General features: G+C 41.4%; 1 protein-coding gene across 1 annotated transcript in view; it reads left to right on the top strand.

The window, feature by feature from the left end:
* Positions 1-19,216, top strand: part of LOC143301433 (uncharacterized) — a 31,876-nt gene that overhangs the window by 11,344 nt on the left and 1,316 nt on the right. Inside the window, exons 17-29 of the mRNA XM_076615726.1 lie at positions 110-262; positions 1,342-1,587; positions 2,092-2,292; positions 2,842-3,047; positions 3,352-3,457; positions 4,060-4,260; positions 4,896-4,975; positions 5,448-5,534; positions 6,037-6,112; positions 6,579-11,402; positions 11,963-12,118; positions 13,697-14,097; positions 14,961-15,137. Of these exons, the coding sequence (XP_076471841.1) occupies positions 110-262; positions 1,342-1,587; positions 2,092-2,292; positions 2,842-3,047; positions 3,352-3,457; positions 4,060-4,260; positions 4,896-4,975; positions 5,448-5,534; positions 6,037-6,112; positions 6,579-11,402; positions 11,963-12,118; positions 13,697-14,097; positions 14,961-15,137 (6,914 nt within the window). The remainder of the gene's footprint in view (positions 1-109; positions 263-1,341; positions 1,588-2,091; positions 2,293-2,841; positions 3,048-3,351; positions 3,458-4,059; positions 4,261-4,895; positions 4,976-5,447; positions 5,535-6,036; positions 6,113-6,578; positions 11,403-11,962; positions 12,119-13,696; positions 14,098-14,960; positions 15,138-19,216) is intronic.

Raw genomic sequence — 19,216 nt, 5'->3', positions numbered from 1 at the left:
TGTTAGTAGATCACACATAGATGTACCAGTGTTTACGCACGTGTGCCTCCAGAAAGTGAAGAAATCACATAGCCATTTGATTGTGATGCAGTGGTGTTTATTTTAACAGACAGTACACAAGACAACCGTCAAGACGCTAAATGAAGTGTATTTCACCTTCGCTCGCCTGGCTGCCATGGTTACCACTGCTGAGGCCAACATGGTTGTGGAGGAGCTCTCACAGAAGATTCTGAGCAAGGCTTCTGCTGACAGTTATGAGAAGGTGAGTGCAGGTGTTAAAGCCTTCTTTCTGAGACCAGCCCTCTCCTTTCTTTCTCTTCTTTTGCTTTTGCACAATGGAAAACAGTATCTTGAAAGAGAGTGCATGATTGTTCCACTGAATCTAGGCCATACAGAAATTTGTTGCTTTCAGATATAAATAAGCCTGACAGAAAGTTGTCATGGTGCAAAGATTGCTAATTGTTCTTGCATGGTTGTCGCAATTTTACACTGAATGGTTTAGACTGATGATTGGTGTTTGTGGTTTTTTTTTTACATGACAGTTCAGTGTTATCTCCAGTGATAGTGTAACAGTGATGGTGTAAATTGGTGAGAAGAGGTGGGGGGTTTGTGGTTGCTTTTTTATCTCGGCACAATCAGTTCAGAAGTGTTTTACAGTTATTGTCACACTGTCTTCAGTGTTAAGTTTTGAAAGGCATATGTATTCAGCTGGGCAATATATATGAATTGACTGTTGATAAGATATTATTATGTTTATCATTACTGCTTACTTTACACTTGCACTTAACTCTAATTGAAGTGCAGAATATGATAGGACCCACAATGACATTAGAAATGTTTAATTTTAACAGCATTCTCCCTTGCAGTTGTTAGTTAAATTCTGGTTTAATTACACATACTTAACTGTGACCCACTAGTGCAGACTCCGGCAGGGGTCTGACATTCCTGTCCTGTGCAAACTACTATCCACCTATGCGGAGAAAATGAAAGTAGCTACAGCCGGTTTAACCCGACGCACACCTTTTTCTGTCTTTTAATAAATGAAATATAGATTTTATGACACCACCTCTGGGGATATGATTGATGGGAATAACCCATACCAGGAAAGTGAGGAAATGAGATATATTTGACATTACACTGAAACCACCAGAAAGACATTTGCAGGAGAGGCAGCAAAGATGCCAAATTTTTGTGTTAATTATTTTTTCTCCCTTGCCATGAGGGTTAAATTCTCTCAGTACAAGTTACATCCCCCAAAAGATGTCAGTTTCTGTGTTAGATGTCTGTGATAAGAACTCATAATGAACACCCTCCCTCACTGTACTGATGGTGTTCACCCAGGACCCCCTGACCCTGGAACACCTAGTAGAGCTGTGTCAGACCATGGTGGGGACCATTGACTTCAGCTCCCTGGAGACGGCCAACCCCTTCATGAAGGGTATTCGCAGCGCCCCGTCCGCCAAGCCCCGCTCACAGCCCAAACCACTGGGCAACCTGCACTCATTTGTGGCCTTGCTGAAGCAGCTGATGGACTGGGTCATGGCTGAGGTCCAGGCTGAACTGGACAGGTCCACAGGTGCCAAACAGGTGGGATAGCCTTGTGACTTTGTCTTTTTGGGTTTGTTGTATTTCTCCATGTTGTCATTCTTTTTAACCAAGCTTTTATGGTTGGCCGGTTTATAAACATGATTTCTATTGTATTCTTTTCAACCAAGCCTTGTTATTTGATTAGCTACATAAACTCTCAAGTTTTATGGGGTTTTTGTTTTGATTTTTGCTTATATTGTTCTCTTGCTTCCCCAGGAGGAAGCATTTCTTACCAGGGGTTTATTTTTGTTTCAAAAGTCATTATTTACCTGGGATGTGGATCCCACCTTAATTGACTCACATGTGGGAGATGTCCAGGGGCCAGCTGAGAGCAGTCTCATGAACTGGGATCATTTCCCTGCCAACCTACAGGGGCAGTCGGGAGGGTGGAGGGTGAAACTCAAGCCTGTCCACAGTAATACTGTACTCATGTTTAATACTTGTCTTCTACTGAGTTATTGCCAAAGACAGAACTCACAACTGTCCTTTATCGCTGTGTTACAGAAGGGGAAGGAATGCAGTGCGCAGCTTGGCAACTGCTGCAGCAAGATAATGGACATCCTGAGCATGCTGTTGATGTCTGTCAATGTGTCCAGTCTGATCAGTCACATGATGGAGATACTGGCCCCATCCCTGGCTGCTCTCTTTGCGGCAGTCCCCAAGAAACTGCAGGCCAAAGTCTGCACTCCAGCTTTCATACAGAAGGTAGGTAATTTTGTGTTTCCCCTAATGATATTGTGTCAGCAGTTCCTATACTGTTAAAGAACACATTGATTTTGTTGATTTTTGTTTGTTTGGGATGTTGGTTAGTTTGTTTTTTTGATGGTTTGTTTTTCTTCAGTTTTTTTTTTGTTTTTTTTTTTTTCAAATACATTTGGAATATAAAACAGGGATATCCATATGAGAGGTGTAGTATTTTGCATAGAACAGGATTTGGACCCCTGCTGGAGTGTACACTGTTGGGTCATGGTAAGTTTATTAGATGCAACATAATTATAGGAAAACAAAAGTTCTTTTTCAAAGCATATGTGCTTTAATTAACCGAAGCAGAAAGCTGTTGGCCCATATTGTCTCACAATAACTTAACAGTCAAGTTCTGCACAGGTTAGAATGTTCTCTGTTATAAGTCTAAGTCTCTGATCATAGATGTCCTAACCTGACCCCGGACTTTGCCATGTGTGTTCTTTCTTCTTCATATTGGTTTATCATCTATTTACTACTCAGTGATTCAGAGCAATGTGTGTGTGTGTACAGCTGGATCGGCTGTGGCAAGAGGTGTGCAGCACGCTGTGCAGTCAGTACAAAGGCCAGTACGACAGTGACCTGCTGCAGCAGATGACCCCTTTACTGCACACCGCGTTCCTTCACCCGCGCCGCTCCATCAAAAATCAGACTGTGCAGCTGTGGAATGCTACGTTTGGGGAAGGCTCCGCCCCTCTGATTTATCCCACCGAGCTTCAGTGAGTCATCGTTTCTTGGTGTTTCTTTGGGGTATGGTGGGGAGGGGTGGGTGTGTTATCTGTGTGCGCAGTCAGTTGAAAATCTTCTTGCTGGGTTTGTGTGGATTGTGTCTGCATGCTGAGTTGAAAAGCCTTCAGGTGCATTGTAGAGCTACTGGAAGTTATTTACAGAGGTATTTATAAATATCAGTTTCACATGACGCTCATAAATGGCAGGTGAATGTCGGAAACATGTCCACGTCACTTAAAAATATCACAAATTATTGTATTAAAAAGTTATGATTTTTTTTTGTTTGTTTACCAGGGGCATTTTTGTCAAGCTGCGAGAAAAGACACAGCTGTCATTGCCTGGTTGGAACGCGGTGGATGTGTCCGTCATTGATGAGACTCCAATCAGTCAAATGAGCCAGGTGAGGTTTATTCTGCAAGGTGCATGTTCATATTCAAGTGTCCTGAGTATTGCTTGACTCTTCTTTGCAGCAGCAGTATGTAGTCAGACTGGAAATAAACTGAAAGCTTTTGTTCCAAAGAGATTCTCCTATTTTATGTATACACGTATGTATTCTGACATTTCTTCCCTTGACAGTAAATGATATTGGTCAAATCAGTGTAAGAACTGTTGTGGCATGGAGAAAGATATCAGTGTGTTATGTGTGCGCTTGTGTATGTATGCATGTGTGTGCCCATTTATTTGTAAGTGTGTGTAAGTAACATACTTGTTATCTCTTTGCTTTATATACCACACCATGCTGTTTCTTTGGTATTTTTGCAGTTACTGTAAAGCACCTTGAGCATTGGAAGGCACTGTATAGGTTTCCATTCCTGTTTTTTTGTTGAGATCTTCATTCTTTTGGGTGTTTTTTTTTTTTTTAAATTATTACTAACACCACCTTCATTCAACCATGAACACAGTTATCTCACAGCTGTATTTCTGTTGTAGCAGATTTATTGTCGATGGCAAATGTTGACCTTGGGTGTTGCCATGCTGACTGTGGTCTTTGTGTACCAACAGATGGATTCCCAGGCACCAGAACCCCTCCTGCCTGGGATGCCCTCACCTGTCCGCCTACGAGGCAGCTTTCTCAACAAAGAGGTATCCCCCAAACCTACCACAAAACCCATCACACCCAAGCGAGTTCAGCTGAGATCAGAAAACCTGAAATCGGCATCATCTGCTCGCAAGAGGTTGCCCTTGGACTGCCTGCCACAAAAGGTTAGCAGTCTTTGTGTGTGGAATGTTCTGTTCAGTGTTTTGTGGTCCTTGAAGTTTTCAGTGAAATGTCATGCTTTCTCAGAGTCATTGAGATTGGTTCCTGTTCATTTGCTGTCTGAATAACCAGTATGTTGTGTGTTTGCCTTTACAATTTTCCATTTAAAGATCATACGGAAGATATTGTGATATTTATGAAATGTACATTATTTAAGCATTGTGATGTATGAAATGTATGGGTGTGATGTTGTGTTTGAACATCTTTGGGTGTGTCTTAACGTACTTCAGTGTTTGGTTGTATGTTCAGTGTATAAATGCATGTTTTACTTGTCAGTTGTTTTTTGTTTTTTTTTTACATTGCACAGTGCAGTTGAGCATGTTTTACATTGAAAGGTGCTGTATAAACTATATTATTATTATTATTGATGTGTCACAACAATCGGGTATGACCCAGATGTCAGATGTCATACTCCCCAACAAATGTAATGATAAGCAATTCAGATGTAGAACTCCTAATTAGAGCTCTAAAGGTTCAAAGCCTTTGCCCTTTCCACTAGTGTTACTATAACAACAGCACTGAGAACACTGTTTCACTACAGTGCTGGGGAAAATATTTGATCATGTTTTCTATTGGCCAGGACTTTGTGGTGATCACTGGGACACCCAACAAACGACGTGTGTTGACAGAACACCAGAAGGAGGTCATGAAAGAAAAACGGTGAGTTGGCCTCCAGGATATGTGCACAAATGTCAGTATATAAACATTCTTCACGATGTATAATACCTGTGCTTTTGCACACACACTGATTTACATGATTCATGCATGCACACTGAATATTTAATGACACTTGGTGCAGCACAATCTTTTCATGTTTTGGTACATTTTAGAAAATAATCCATCTTTCAATGTTCTTCTTTCTCTTCGCATGCCCTCTTTGTTTTCTGAGTACTCCACATATACTAGCGTGTGTATTTATCTTGCTTTAATCAGGAGACAGGTTTCATGTGTGAAGATCTTCCTTGGGCATGAGTATTAGTAAGGTGTTCCGCATTTTCATGTGTGAAGATCTTCCATAGGCATGAGTATCAGTAAGGTGTTATGAGAGTATTTGTGGCAGTGGTGAGCACGATAGTGTTCCATATCTGTGTTCCAGACTGTAACCTGACCTGCAGACCGTTATATTTTTCAGAGCACTGCCAGCCATGTACAACAATCTGGAAGCATCACAGGATGTTTCTCTGATGTCTCTGTTTTCTTCAGAATCTACTCTGCAGGAGTGAGTTTTGAAAAACAAAAAAAAAAAAAAAAATCCTTTTTTTTTTTTAACCTTTTTTTTTTTTTCAGTTAGTTCAGTTGTATAGTTGCCTGTTGTGTTTCTTGGTTTGTGCCTATCATGTATTTTTGTCTATCTCTGTTACTTTTGCCTTTGTTTCATACAGAAGAAAAAAAATTGATAAGTAAATCATTTGGCTCTGTGTGTTTGGTTGAGCAATAATCAATATAGATAAATAGCTGGGTGTATTGTACAGATAGAGTTAGGGATCCATGTTTCTTAGAAATCCACATACAGTCTTGGTTAGAAAATATTGAAATGATGTATGCAATAGACAGTTTAGATCAACCTTCTTCTGTTTGTGTGATAACAGTTTTTTGTCTGTGGGTATGTATAACCAAAAAATAGATAAATGGAGAAAAAAAGTTTAAGTATCACAAAAATGTTATGGATCTGCTTCAAATGAAACTAGCATTGTTGTGAAGGTTTTTGTTTATGTTTGCAGTAGTATGTTGGACAAGCCAGCCGTGGATGACGTGATTGTTGTCAAGTCCAGTCAGTCTCAAGAAGTGCTGGAACCGGTGAGACTTATTGTTCTTTTCTTCTTCACACCTATTGTCTTTTTATTTTATTTTATTTTTATTTATTTTATGTTCTTTTGCACATGAGTTATTGCCATTCTTCATTGCAGATTCTGTAAAGAATTGGTATCATTTATATGTTCGGCTCAGTTATTTGATATTTGAACTGATCAGACTGTCACAATGATAGTCCTTCCCAAGACTGATTATACAAACATGAAAGGAGAAGAAATACTTTGGTTGATAAAATGCTTTGGTTGATGTAACATGTCATACTGTGTTGACCTAGCAAAAATGAGGGGAGGGTGAGATCAAAACAGTCCAGCCACAGAGTAATAGCTTATGCTAAATGTTATGCATGTGATTGTAAAAGATTCTCCAGAGGGAGTATTAATTAATGCAGATGAGTTTGAATGTATGTGATTTACTGCAATGATCTTGACAGAATTATGTTGTTGTTTTTCAGAAACAAGTGTCCACACCTCAAACATCGGAAGACAAATCCAACTCCACAAAGGTTTCTGCCCCTAGGCGGAGTGCTAGACGGTCCAGTGTTCGCTTTCAGGAAGTACCTGCTGGAAAAGAAGAGTTCCAGGCCCCTGAGACACCTGTCAAGGTGACAGAGGAGCAGCCAGAGATCACCACACTACAGGACAGTTCATCACTGGTTACTGACCAGCATTCTGGCCACAAAGACCAACCACATAGCCTCCCTGCTCCCCAGCCCACTGTAGTCACAGATGAAGCAGAAAAACCGATGGACACTTCAAGCAGTAAGTCCACACCACAGTCCAAAGTGTCTGTACCTTCCCAGTCTTCTCGTGAAAAACGGGAAACAAGAAGTGCTGTGAAAGTACGTCTGGCTAGCGCGCGAAGTTCGTCAGTCAGTTCAGGCAGACCATCCAGTCAGAGGAGTAGGAGTATAAGCATGAATAGGCTGAATAGAAGGTCGCGCAGTCAGGACATGAAAAGCCCATCAAATATAGAGCATGAAAAAGATCCATACATCAGTTTGAAAAATTGGCTGAAGAAAAGCAATGCAGAACAGATGAAAAAAGAATCATCTGATTTGTCTGACAAGGAAACTGACAAAGATGATGCATCATCAAGTAAGGCACCAGTTCCAGCTGAAAAGCAGTCTGCAGAGAGTATTATTCTGGCAGAAGAAACAAAGACACCACCAGAAACACTGATTGAAACAACTTCCACTGGCACTACTTCAGTTTTAGAAACACCCTCAAAGGTCTCTCCTTCCATGACAAAAGAAACATCAACATCGACCATTACATCAGTTGGAGAAACTCCAACCAAAGCCCCTTCATCCAGGGGGATATCCTCTGTGAAGAGAAGGCTGACAAGAAGCAGGAGTGCTGCTGCAGAGGAACATATGCTGCCTGTGAATGAAGACCATGAGCACAGCATTTCGCATCAATCCTCTGTGGAAGATGTGCCTTCACTCACACCAAGGTTCCAGTTGCTGCCACCACCGGTCGTTTGCGATGAAATGGCATCTCAGGGCTTCCCTGTAGACACAGACAGTGCTCACTCCTCTGTTGTGGAATCAGCTGGACAAAGGAAAGAGAAAAGAAAAAAGAAAGAACATGGTGCCTCTGAAGATCATCGAGCTATTTTGGATGCTCACAGCCAACTTGGATTTTCAGGATTATTGAAACAGAATCTTGATGAAGGGTCTAATTGTGTTATGGAAACCAAGTCTGATTCTGTAAAGGAAAGCAACATCACGACAGCCCCTGTTGAGCTTGTGGCAAAGGAGACATGTGACCCACAGATGACTCCAACTTTGAGACCAACACCACTGAAACGCCGCTCTTCACGCTTTCAAAATTCAATGGAAATGGAGTCTGCTCCTGTGGAGGAAAGTGACAACACAACAGCCTCTGTCAAGCCCACAGGAGTGGAGACAACTGATCCTCAACTGACACCAACTTTGAGACTGACACCACTGAAACCCGCCAGTTGCTTTCAGGGGTCACAGACTTCGGATGCAAGCGACAGTCAAAAACAGTCTCAGGATGGGGACGGTGGTGAAAGCACACCACACAGTTCTCAGGAGAATGCTTTGTCTGACTCACCAGCCACATTTGATCCATCGAAAGACTCCACACTGAGTGAGCACACTGAACGTTCCAGGAAAAGAAAACAGCAGAGTCCTAAAAGAATTGCTGACCCAAACCTTCTGCGTCGCACCCCAAGAAAGCATTCTCAGCAGAAGGCCAAATGTGGCTGCTTCAAATTAAAGACAGGGAAACACCATTCCACTTCAAGCCCTGAAGAGAAAAAGAACAGAAAACAGACACTAAGAAGTCCACATTCACCGAGGTGTAGTAAATCCCCTCATGCCAGATCTCTTCGCCAACATGGAAGCCCAAAAGCTGTTAGTTCCCAAGATGTAAAGAATGGTATGAGCAGTAAGAACATACCAAACAGCTTGAAAAAGAAAGGGGTTCGTCTGAGTCCACAGGACCTTGGTGAGGTAACACCAGAGAACAAGACAAGTTGTACTCCTCTGAGACAAAGCACCACACAGAGAAAGAAGAATGCGGCCAAGCAGAAGTCAGCGTCCAAGTCCTTAGGACTGACTTTAGACAGCATGTTGGAGTCAGACTTTGAAAGCAGTCATGTGGCCTCACAGTCAGCTGGCAAGGCCAAGAAGTGGAAAAAAGATGTATTTGACAGTAAAAAGGATCAGCAGAGGAATGCAGATGTGCTAACATGCACATTCGATGGGAGGACTGAAGTGGATCCCACAGGAGAAACACCCTCAAAGAAAAGCCGCATTGAAGCTTCAGTGAATAGCAGCCCACCTGATTCAAAAAGATCTGTGTTAAAATTCAATGCAGGAGTCCGAAGTCCACCCAGATTACGCTTGCGTAAGAAGAAGACTGCACCCCCCGATCAAGTCCAGATTGACAGCAAACCACTAGACACACAAGCTACGCAAAAGGCAGCTGTAAGTGACGTTAATGGTCCCAGTCCCATCGCAGACAATGTCAGATCAGAATCAGTAAAGGAGCTCAAGCTGTCATTACGATCAAAATCTAAGCTCACCTGTAGTGAAGAAGACAGCGGTAAAATGACCACACGGGGAAAGAAGAGACCTGCATCTCTGGTGCATCCCAGGTTCTCCAGTAGCACTGTGGCTGCTCAGAGCCTGGTGAAGCGCCACAGGACATGGCTGAGGAGGGGCCCTGATCGAAAGGCAAGCTCCAGGAAACACAGTCCAGACCTGCAGGCAGTGTTGGGGAAATCTGACGATGAAGAAAAGGATAAAGAGGCACTGATTGAAAACTCTGAAAGTCACAAGGGCAGCATTGATGTGACAATTGAGAGCCTGCCTCAGGAGAGTCACCCAGTGGACTGTGAAAATGACAGCAAGCATCAGTTACCAGATGATGAGGATGAATCTCAAGGCCAGTCACAATATGACGGCAGTGAAAAGGAGCCTCAACAAGCTCCCTCCCAAGATGGGGAACAGTGTGTCGGTGAAACAGATAAGGCCAGTGATGTATCTGAATCTGAAGGTTTCCTCCCTGCATCCTCAGAAAGTCAGATAACTGTGGAGGATGAGAGCACCGAGATGGAAGTGTCTGGGGATGAGGGGGCTAGTGCCTGTGCCAGTGCACTGAGTGCAGCTGAAGATTATGATGCCAAGATGAGTGCACAGCAGTCAGAAGATATCTGTAATGACACTCCTGCCAAGGCGAATTCAGAGCCATCTACCTCTGTGTGCAGTCCAGCAAAACTTATCCCTGACCACAGTGGTGATGATGGGCATCTGGAAGGGGAAGGATCTGAAGACATCTTTGGTCAGGACATGTCACCTGTACCTGTCCCCTTTTCACGGTCATTTGACAATGTTGGTGACACCTCTGTGAATAAAGACACTGGTTTTGGTGCAATTGATTTGCCTCTCAGCGAGGAATGCTTGGAGTCTGATTTCCCCCACAACCAGAAAGGGTTGGAAGTGGAGCAGGGAAGTTTGGTGCTGGAAGACATGCCTAATGACAGTGCTGATGCCACAGGGGAACAGAACTGCCTGGATAAGTCTGATGAAGCTGGAGAGGAGGGGAAGACAGAACTGACCAGTGAAGAGACAGACAGTCACGAAGAAACCCCTGCCCTCATCGTTGCTGACAAAGTACTGAACCCTGAGGAGAAAACGCAGCAAAAACTTTCTAAAATCGAACTGTTCATGTTGATTGATCAGTCTGATGCTACTGCAGAAGAAATCATTGAGTATCTGCAGAACAGGGAAAAGAACCGACAGCCTGGCCGCACAGAGCCACCATGCCAAGAACAGAATGAAGACAATGCAAGCACTAGTAGTAGTGCTGTGCGTGAGGGTCAAAACCTGGGGAAACAGGTGTCCAGAGACAGTACTGTTCAGAGGCCTGAATCACAGATTGATGAATCTTTGCTTGCTGGAAAAGAAGAAAATTGTGATGAAGTAGACAGTGCAGATGACTCTCCAGTTGGTGAGGACAGCTCTACAAATACAGCTGAAGATACAGAGTCTAGTGTCACATCAGTTGTCCGACTTGGTGCATTTTCTGATTCCTCGGATGTTGCAGCTTCAAAGTCAGCTGTAAGTTCAGATTCAAGTGGGGTGCACAAATCATCCATCCTTGTGCAAGAGGCATCTGAGAATAGTGACCGTGTTGAACAGAAAGGACAACAGCAAGATGAGGACTGTTTCAATGAAGCTGATGTGCTCATGACTGTTGAAGATTCTCTTCAGAGTGCAGAGAGTGGCTCCTCACTGGCAGCAGCTGGTAATCCTGTGTCAGAACCATCGTCAGTGTTTGTTTTTTCTGCTGTTCCTTCACAGTCTTCCTCCCCCAGCTCCAGGGCTACTCGTGCAACACCATGCCCTTCAGGGGCTGTTGCTTCTGGTGGCAGTGTGGGAGCTCCCTGCAGCAGCTCTTCAGAAGAGCAGTCTGGTGAGGGGGAGAGCACAGATCATCTGGGTGCTGAAAGTCAGGCAGATAATGTGTCTGAGGACTACCAGTCTGAGACCACATCCATGGCTGATGACTCCGAAGACGACTTGTCACAGGACTGTGCTCTTTCAGCTGAAGCCAGCACCAGCAGCACCTCACAGTCCTCAGTCAGTGTTGCCATGCCAACAGGTGTTGCAGAGGTTTCACAGAGTACTCCACGAGTGTCAGTTGGTGTTTCACAGCTGTCACCTGTCGCTTCTCCTAGCATCCTGAGGAAGAGACGTTGGGACGGTTCTCTGGCTCCCTCAGCCACTCCACCATTCAACAAAGTGAGTTCAGTGCAGTTTTACAGTTCTTTTAACTGTGGGAGTATTTCTGTATTGTAAGAACTTCCATCATGGCATTATGGTTGTGGGGATTACTACCTTGTTTCAGTATACTTTAATAAGTGGCCCATGGCTGCAAACGTTTTCAGGATAACAAATAAAAAATCGGTCTCTTCCTCCCATGTATCTGTAATCTTGTAGGGTCAACAAGATGCTTTCTCATGCATAGTTAATTTTCATATCTTAAAATTATAACCGAGTTGTGAATAACAGTATTTGTGTACAAATGCTGTAGATAGTATGTTATATGTATACATCTGTTGTGTGGTATTGGTGATGAAAGAGAGTGCGACTGATTATACAGGAATGGGAGATGATTTTTTCTTTCTTTCTTTTTTCTGAGATTATGCTTGCGTTTGAATGACTGGTGCAAAAGCGCTTTGATTTGTCTCTGCACAAGATTCAGTGCTAAATAAATACCATTATTACTATTATTGTAGATAACAGACAACTCAACTACCATTAAAGCTGTTCCTAGTATGTTTGTGTGTTGCGTGTTTCAGTTCCGACGTGTATGTTTCGCTAATCCCGTGGAGGAGGGAGGGACGCCAACTTGTAAGGCATGTGCAGGAATTCCTACTTGTGTAAAGTGTAAATCCGCTGTCCCACAGAAAAGTCCTTCAAAGTTCAAGGATGCTGTCATGCGCTCAAGAGAGAGGGTAAGTCATATTGTTTGTACAACCATTTTGTAGTGCATACCATACTCATAGATGTCAGAAGTATTGCGATTTATGTTCATGAATGTCTAGTCGCCCACCATTTACATGCTGACAGAATGCGTGTGTTTGCAGTTCTTATATGTTGTGAAGCATTACTCATCTTTATCAGGATATTTCAGATGCTGTTTCCTGTCATAATTGAAACATTTTTAGGAAATCCGAAATTTTTAATAAATGTACTGACTATGCCTCTAAAAGAATTTATTTATGATGGAGTCTCCCATCGGTCCGACGGATGAGTAGGCAGGCAGGCTTATCTGTCGGTGTGTGTCCACATACGGGAGAAGAGGCCGATTCTGGATGCGCAGGACTTCCCACAGGTGTTGCAATGGAAAATGTCTCCAGAAATTGAGCCCTGCTTCCTTCGCTCACGCTTCTCCTTAATGGCCAGCGTTCTCTTGTTTTCAAACGTCTTTATGCCATTAGAGTACAACATCCTCCAGCGACAGCGGTCAGGGGCATCAGTTTCCCAGGAAGCGATGTCTGTATCACAGGCTTTGAGGTTTGTCTTCAAGGTGTCCTTGAAGCGCTTGCAGGGTCTTCCAAGTTCACGGTGGCCTTCCTTCAGCTGGCCATACAGTAGCATCTTCGGGATCCTGCTGTCATGCGGACAACGTGTCCTGTCCAGTGTAGCTGGCACTGGATCAGCAGGCTTTCGATGCTGGGCAGGCCACTCCTCTCTAGGACCTGGAGGTTGGAGACCCTGTCTTGCCACTTTATGCCGAGGATCTTTTGTAGGCATCTCTGGTGAAACTGCTCAAGTTGTTGAATGTGACGGCGATACGTCATCCATGTTTCACAGCAGTAAAACAGGGTGGTCAGCACAACAGTTTTTCAGGTTTTAATCTTGGTGCTGAGCCTGATGCTTTTGTTGTTCCATAGCCTGTTGTTGAGTCTGCCAAAGGCGGAGCTGGCCTTGGCGATGCAAGAATTTATTTATACTATATGAATATATATATATTCTATGTTTGTGGGTGTGGCTCTCACTTTCACTCTGTCTCTCACCTGCTACTTGAGTTTTCTGTCTTTTGTTTCCCCCAACTTGGAATGGGGTTTGGGATGGAGAATATAATTACATTGATTAAATGATTGCTTTGTTTCTGATCTTATCCTGAAAAGAATGGTCTCTGGGTGCCTGTGACTAGTAATGAGATGATGGAATGTATGTAAAACTTAGTTTTATGCAGCAGTATACAACACACACACCATACTCCATATTACAAATAAACAAAAAATACTACCTAAACCATTTAACTTAGTTTTATGTGGCAGTATACAACACGCACACCATACTCCATATTACAAATAAACAAAAAACACCTAAACCATTTAACTTAGTTTTATGCGGCAGTATACAACACGCACACCATACTCCATATTACAAATAAACAAAAAACACCTAAACCATTTTCCAATGAAGACCAATGCAATTCATGTCATTATTTGTTGTTGTTGATAATAACTTGGTATTGTACCAGAAATTTGAATGAGAATCAACAACAAAATGATTTCTTACAGACGAAGGAGAAACGAGAAAAAGAAAAAAAAGGCTCACCCAGGCGGAAAATAAAACTGGTGACTGTAATCTCCCCAAGCGCTCCAAAAGAAAAGCCAAAAACTATCCCCGGCCTTAACCTGAATATCAGAGTCACCATGGAGGATGTTAAATCTTCAAAAATCTCCGGGGATGGCCCGTCTTCCAAAGCCAGCAAGGACTTACAATTGGCTGGCACGTCCAAGGATCCAAGTCAGCCTGGCACCTCCAGGGACACACCCAGCCAGAACGATTCCATCAATAGCTACCACAGTACCCAGGAGTCCCAACTGGATAATGTCCATGCTGTGTTCCCTCAGCTAGTGGGCTGCACCGATTCTTTTGATAAGCTGTTGGCGACCCTTGGTAGTTCATACTCATACCAGTAAGTATCGGGGTGTTTTTTTTCGGGTAGTTTACAGGGCAGTATCAGTAGCTCAAGGAGGCATCACTGTGTTCGGACAAATCCATATGTGCTACACCACATCTGCCAAGCAGATGCCTGACCAGCAGCATAACCCAATGCGCTCAATCAGGCCTTGAGGAAAGTACAGGGCAGGAGTAGTGAATGATGTGTGCAATCATGTTGGAAACAAAAAAGCATGTTTTGTTGTGTGCAAAAGTCATTCATTATGGTTGAAATCCTGTGGAAAACAACAAACAAAATGAATACAGCCTTATTAAATTATACTTGACTGCCCGTCATTAAAATGAGAAATGATGAAAAACTTTCTGTACATCTTGATTTAAATTGATGTCGCATGTGTTCATGTTTTTTGTTGCTCTGATGCTGTTTTGATGCTCTAAAATAATGAAAATGACACTTATTAGGTATGAGCTTTCTAAACCTAGTGAAAGGCCACAGTGTGTATCAGCTTGAGACCAGAAAAGGTTCAAAATGAAATGTTATCTGCTGTGCTTCAGCAGCTGGAACAAAAAACCAGTTGACCTTTTTTTTCTTTTTTTTCTCAGTAATCCAGTGTTTTGCAGCTCATCAGATGTGTTTTGGTTTTTTCAGTAAAGAATGATGAAGTTGTGTAGAACATGACAGTTCTTAAGTGGTATACTGAACGATAGGATTGGGCCCCATCTTCCTAAGCCAAGCCCAAGTTAACAGTGAATATGAATTCATTGCCACAGTGGCCATAAATGCTTTGAGGCCTTTAAACCCCTTTTTTCTTTCATCATAAATGTAAAAGCTTTTTCACACAAGCTAATGCTTCACAAATAATGTTATGCCATCAACAGCGGGCTGAGAAGCATGCTGCTGGGAAGAGGTTTGAACTCGGTGGGGCACATGGCGGCCATGACAGAGCGGGAGGTGCAGATCCTGCCGCTGATGGCCCCCAAGATGGACACTCTGAGGAACGCACTGAGAAACTACCAGTTCTGGCACTACCCGCAGAAAGCCTCTGACACACCATGGTGAGCAGGAAACGTGTTTAGTGTCCTCTTACACACTGGGTATTGTTGACATTTTGTTAAACCGTTAATTTTTTCACATTTCTTTTTGTTTAAATTTTTTAAAAGGTAACTCCATGATGAGATACTCTGGATACTCAGTATGTAAACATATGTTCAGTTTTGGCATCATGTCAATTCAGTTTTAACATCTTTAGGTAATCCAGCATCAATCTGTTGTACAAAAATAAAAAATGCAAGCTGTTTTGTGAGTATAATTCAAAACCTGTATTGAACATTAAATATTAATATTGTTGTTAAACTTTCAGTTAAACTTTCAGTTGGTTTTCATTTAAATGCAAAATGCTTCTCACATCCAATTTTAATGCAGTCTGTGTGTTGACTCAGTTGATTAAGACCACTTCATTTGTTGAAAAAAGGAATGCTCTTGAGATATTTGCTTTATGAACAGTGATCACTGGTCTGTGTGGTCCTGTCTGGACAATAAAAATAGGCGAATGTTTAGCTGAAACGTGAAAAGATTTGTTGGCAAAAAAAAATCTGCTTAAGTATCAGGATAAAAACCAGGCCCACCCCCCAATTGTTTGTTCATTTGTTTTGTTTTGTTTTTATTAAGAGTTCCACAAATTTGTGAAAAGAGGGTGCTAGTCAGGGATGCAATGGGGAGGTAACCTACTACGGGAGGTTATTGGCCGTAGCTACTTTTGTTTTCTCCGCATATGCGGATAGTAGTTTGCACAGGACAGGAATCAGACCCCTGCCGGAGTCTGCACTAGTGGGTCACAGTTAGTATGTTACTTAAACATAATTTTATGAGGAAAATTTCCTTTTAACATGTTTGATATGTTACAGAAATGTTTTTTTTTTCTTCTGTTTTTGTTTCAGTTGCTTTTTGTTTTTTAGTCCAGGTAACTTGACAGCTTCTTAGATCTTGAAAAAAGAAAATCAGTTGTGTATTTTCATTGGTGTAATTTTCATGGGCAGCAAAATAGAACAGCTTACCTACAATAAACAGAATTTTCAAATCAAGGCAACTAAAATTGTCTTAACATAAACTCCAAATAACCAAAAGTCAGAATTGGGTTGTTGTTTTTTATTTTTCTACATTTGTTTTGTTTTGGTTTTGTTTTGTTTTGTTTTTTAATCATGTTGATATTTCTTTCCCTGTATTATTGCAATTTCTTGTTCAAACAAAAAAGGTTTATGTTGCATCATGATGGTATGAAGTATTGTACTTTCTTCACAAAATAATGTGTGCAGTTCTGTTTACAATGTAAAAACATTTTGTATAGATTTTTTTTTATTTTGAATTTTTTTTTCTTTATTTAACCTCAAATGGCCTGCATATGTGCTCTCCCTGCATACATGCTCCCCATACATTTGTGACTGTTAAACTGTAATATGTTAGCCCATGCTGCTCTGCAGGAATGGTATTCCAGCTCCATCTTTTTACAAGAAATGGTCTGAAAGAAAACCTGCCAGAAGTGATGTCAGAGTGTTGAAGAGAAATCAGTCGTGTGTCAAGAAAAGTCAGTTTGTGTTGGGTTGAGGTTTGATAGTGTGTTCTGGTTTGAAAATTGAAGTTTTTGTAAAGCCATTGTGATATATATAAACATGTTTTGAACATATTTTGTTTCATTGTTAACCAGTAGAATGCCTATAAGACGTCAGCTGACATCCTACAAAAAGTATTGCCATAGTGCCTATAAGACGTCTACTGACGTCCTGCATATGTTCTGATTTTTCCTTCATAGGAGTTTGGTTCAGTTCACATAAACAGACTCTGAATAGTTAGTTTGATGTATCTGGGTTATAAAAATACTGTTTACATGAACATTCATTAGGTACAAGACTCCTTTCTACTGGACAACAATTTGCTAACTGACCACATGATATGCATGTGGAAAAGGGGGTTGCATCATGTGCAAAACAATGCATTGAAAACTGTGTCCAGTAAAGCAGATTGTCTCAGTCAGCAGATTTACACAATTCTGAAAGCTCTGCTTGTGGTTGTGGACAGATTTTGTGATGGAGAAAGATATCTCTTGTCTGATGATTGGTTTGAAAACGAAGGTGATTGACAATGACAGTGACGAAACTGACAGCCCCATTTTATGGTAATTCAGTTTATCTATCCAATCAGACAACTTTTTTTTGAACAAGTGGCTATGACTGACAGAATACGAGCAGCAAGCGTTGGAAGAAGGGGAAGAGAGGGAGAGGAGTGATGTAAGACGATAGGTCGAATGTCAGCCAGAGTTCATGAAGGGGGCGTGGCTTTTTGGAATGAGTGTGCTCACATTTCAATGCAAACTGTAGGATCGGCAACCGCCAATGTTCCACGATTTTCACGAAATGCAGGATGGAAACCTGCACTGGTCGTGAAACACATGCTTTTTGTTTTTCATGCTTTTTTTCTTTTTCTTTTTTTTTAGCTGAATCAGATGGTTGACTTGTTTGAAGAGGTGGCAAGCTGGATGCACAGCAGACACTTTAATCGGCCCACATGCAACTTTAAAGGAGTGCATGTCATCAAAGAACTTCACCCTCTCATTCCCAAACGCTCTTCGCTGTCAAAAAGCTTGCCATCTCATTTTCTGAGACCATGATTGACCTTTTACATTGACTTGACTCGCCTTTTCATTGTTGGGACAGTGATTTACTTACATGTCTGCACGAGCTGTGATTTGTTTTTATAAACTTATAGCCTGTTTTAATTTCTTCTACAGGTATAATCTGACAATAGGCATGCTATTTCTTGCTGTATTTTGTTTCTTTTCTTTATGGATGTTATTATGTAGAGGTGGAAATAGACTTGTTTCACAAAAATCATTATCTTGAATTTACATGCCTGAACGGTTATCTACAATCAACCTAATTGGGAAAGGGAGCCCAGAAGCAGAATCTACACTCATTTTTCTTCACAAAAACGTTTACTTTCTTTCTGTATCACCCATAGCTTTTGTGCTAGAATTTTTGTGATTTATTACCCCCGAATCCCCAAAATTCCCTGGCAAGGGGAGAGCATTTTTTTTTTTTTTTAACAAAATTATCTGGTACTGGTTAAGGGGATAAATGGGTAGAACTTTACTGGTAATAATGAATATCTTTTACATCATTCCATAATCTAAGGGGTAAACGAGTAGTATATAGACTACTAAAATGTTAATGAGCATTAGTGTTGCTTTATCCCGAAATGTAAGGGAGGTTGTGGGGGGTAGGGCGGGGTAATTTCTAAAATAAAGAATTGTAAAGTGTTGATCAACATTGTTTTTGCTTTATCCTGTATTTTTTTGTTATGATCAGTGAAAGGAATGGGGTAAAAATATTTTTATGTAAGTTGTAGACCTGGCTTGAGAGATGTTGCTGGTTTTGTTACTTGGGGGGGGGGGGGGGGGGGGGTTTGTAGACCTGGCTTGAGATATGTTGCTGGTTTTGTTATTTGGGGGGGTACTTTGGATTTAAAATTAAATTGTAAAGTTTACAGGAATTATTTTGTCATGGTTTTATTCTTATTTTTTGTCTTTACTGTTTTATTGCTTTGTTGTTACTGGAAAAATTAAAGTTTTTAAGATAATTTTTTAATATATATATATTTTTTTAACTGTTTTCTTCCTATTACTTTAGAAAATTATGTTATTGACATATATATGTATGTCTGCTTTTCAGATTTTCTAGTCTGATAGAACTGTTTGAAGTAAGAGAAAATTTTCCAAACTGTGCTATCAGATCAACCGGGAGAATGGCACATGTCTGAACCATGTAAAATTTAGTCTGTCTGTATGAAAAATCATATTAGAGCAAAATTTAGGAGGGACAAGCCAGAAGTAGGCCAGACATGGTGGATGTAAATGTCATTTTTAGAAAAATGTAAATAAAAACTTAAAATCACACATACATATGAACTTCCTCTAAAATTGGGGGGGGGTCTGGGGGGTATGGGTGGAGAATTGATTAGGGGTACAGGCTTGTTTTTACAAGGGCAGTTTGGCAAGAAGGGGGGAAATGTAATGTAGCAAGTTTGTGTCTCTGACTTCGTTTCATGGAAATATATTGTTAGCTTGTATGATAAGTGTGTGTGA

The sequence above is a fragment of the Babylonia areolata genome, chromosome 2 (assembly GCF_041734735.1).
Source record: "Babylonia areolata isolate BAREFJ2019XMU chromosome 2, ASM4173473v1, whole genome shotgun sequence".
Taxonomy (NCBI): domain Eukaryota; kingdom Metazoa; phylum Mollusca; class Gastropoda; order Neogastropoda; family Buccinidae; genus Babylonia; species Babylonia areolata.
This window is presented reverse-complemented; position numbering and strand designations above follow the sequence as displayed.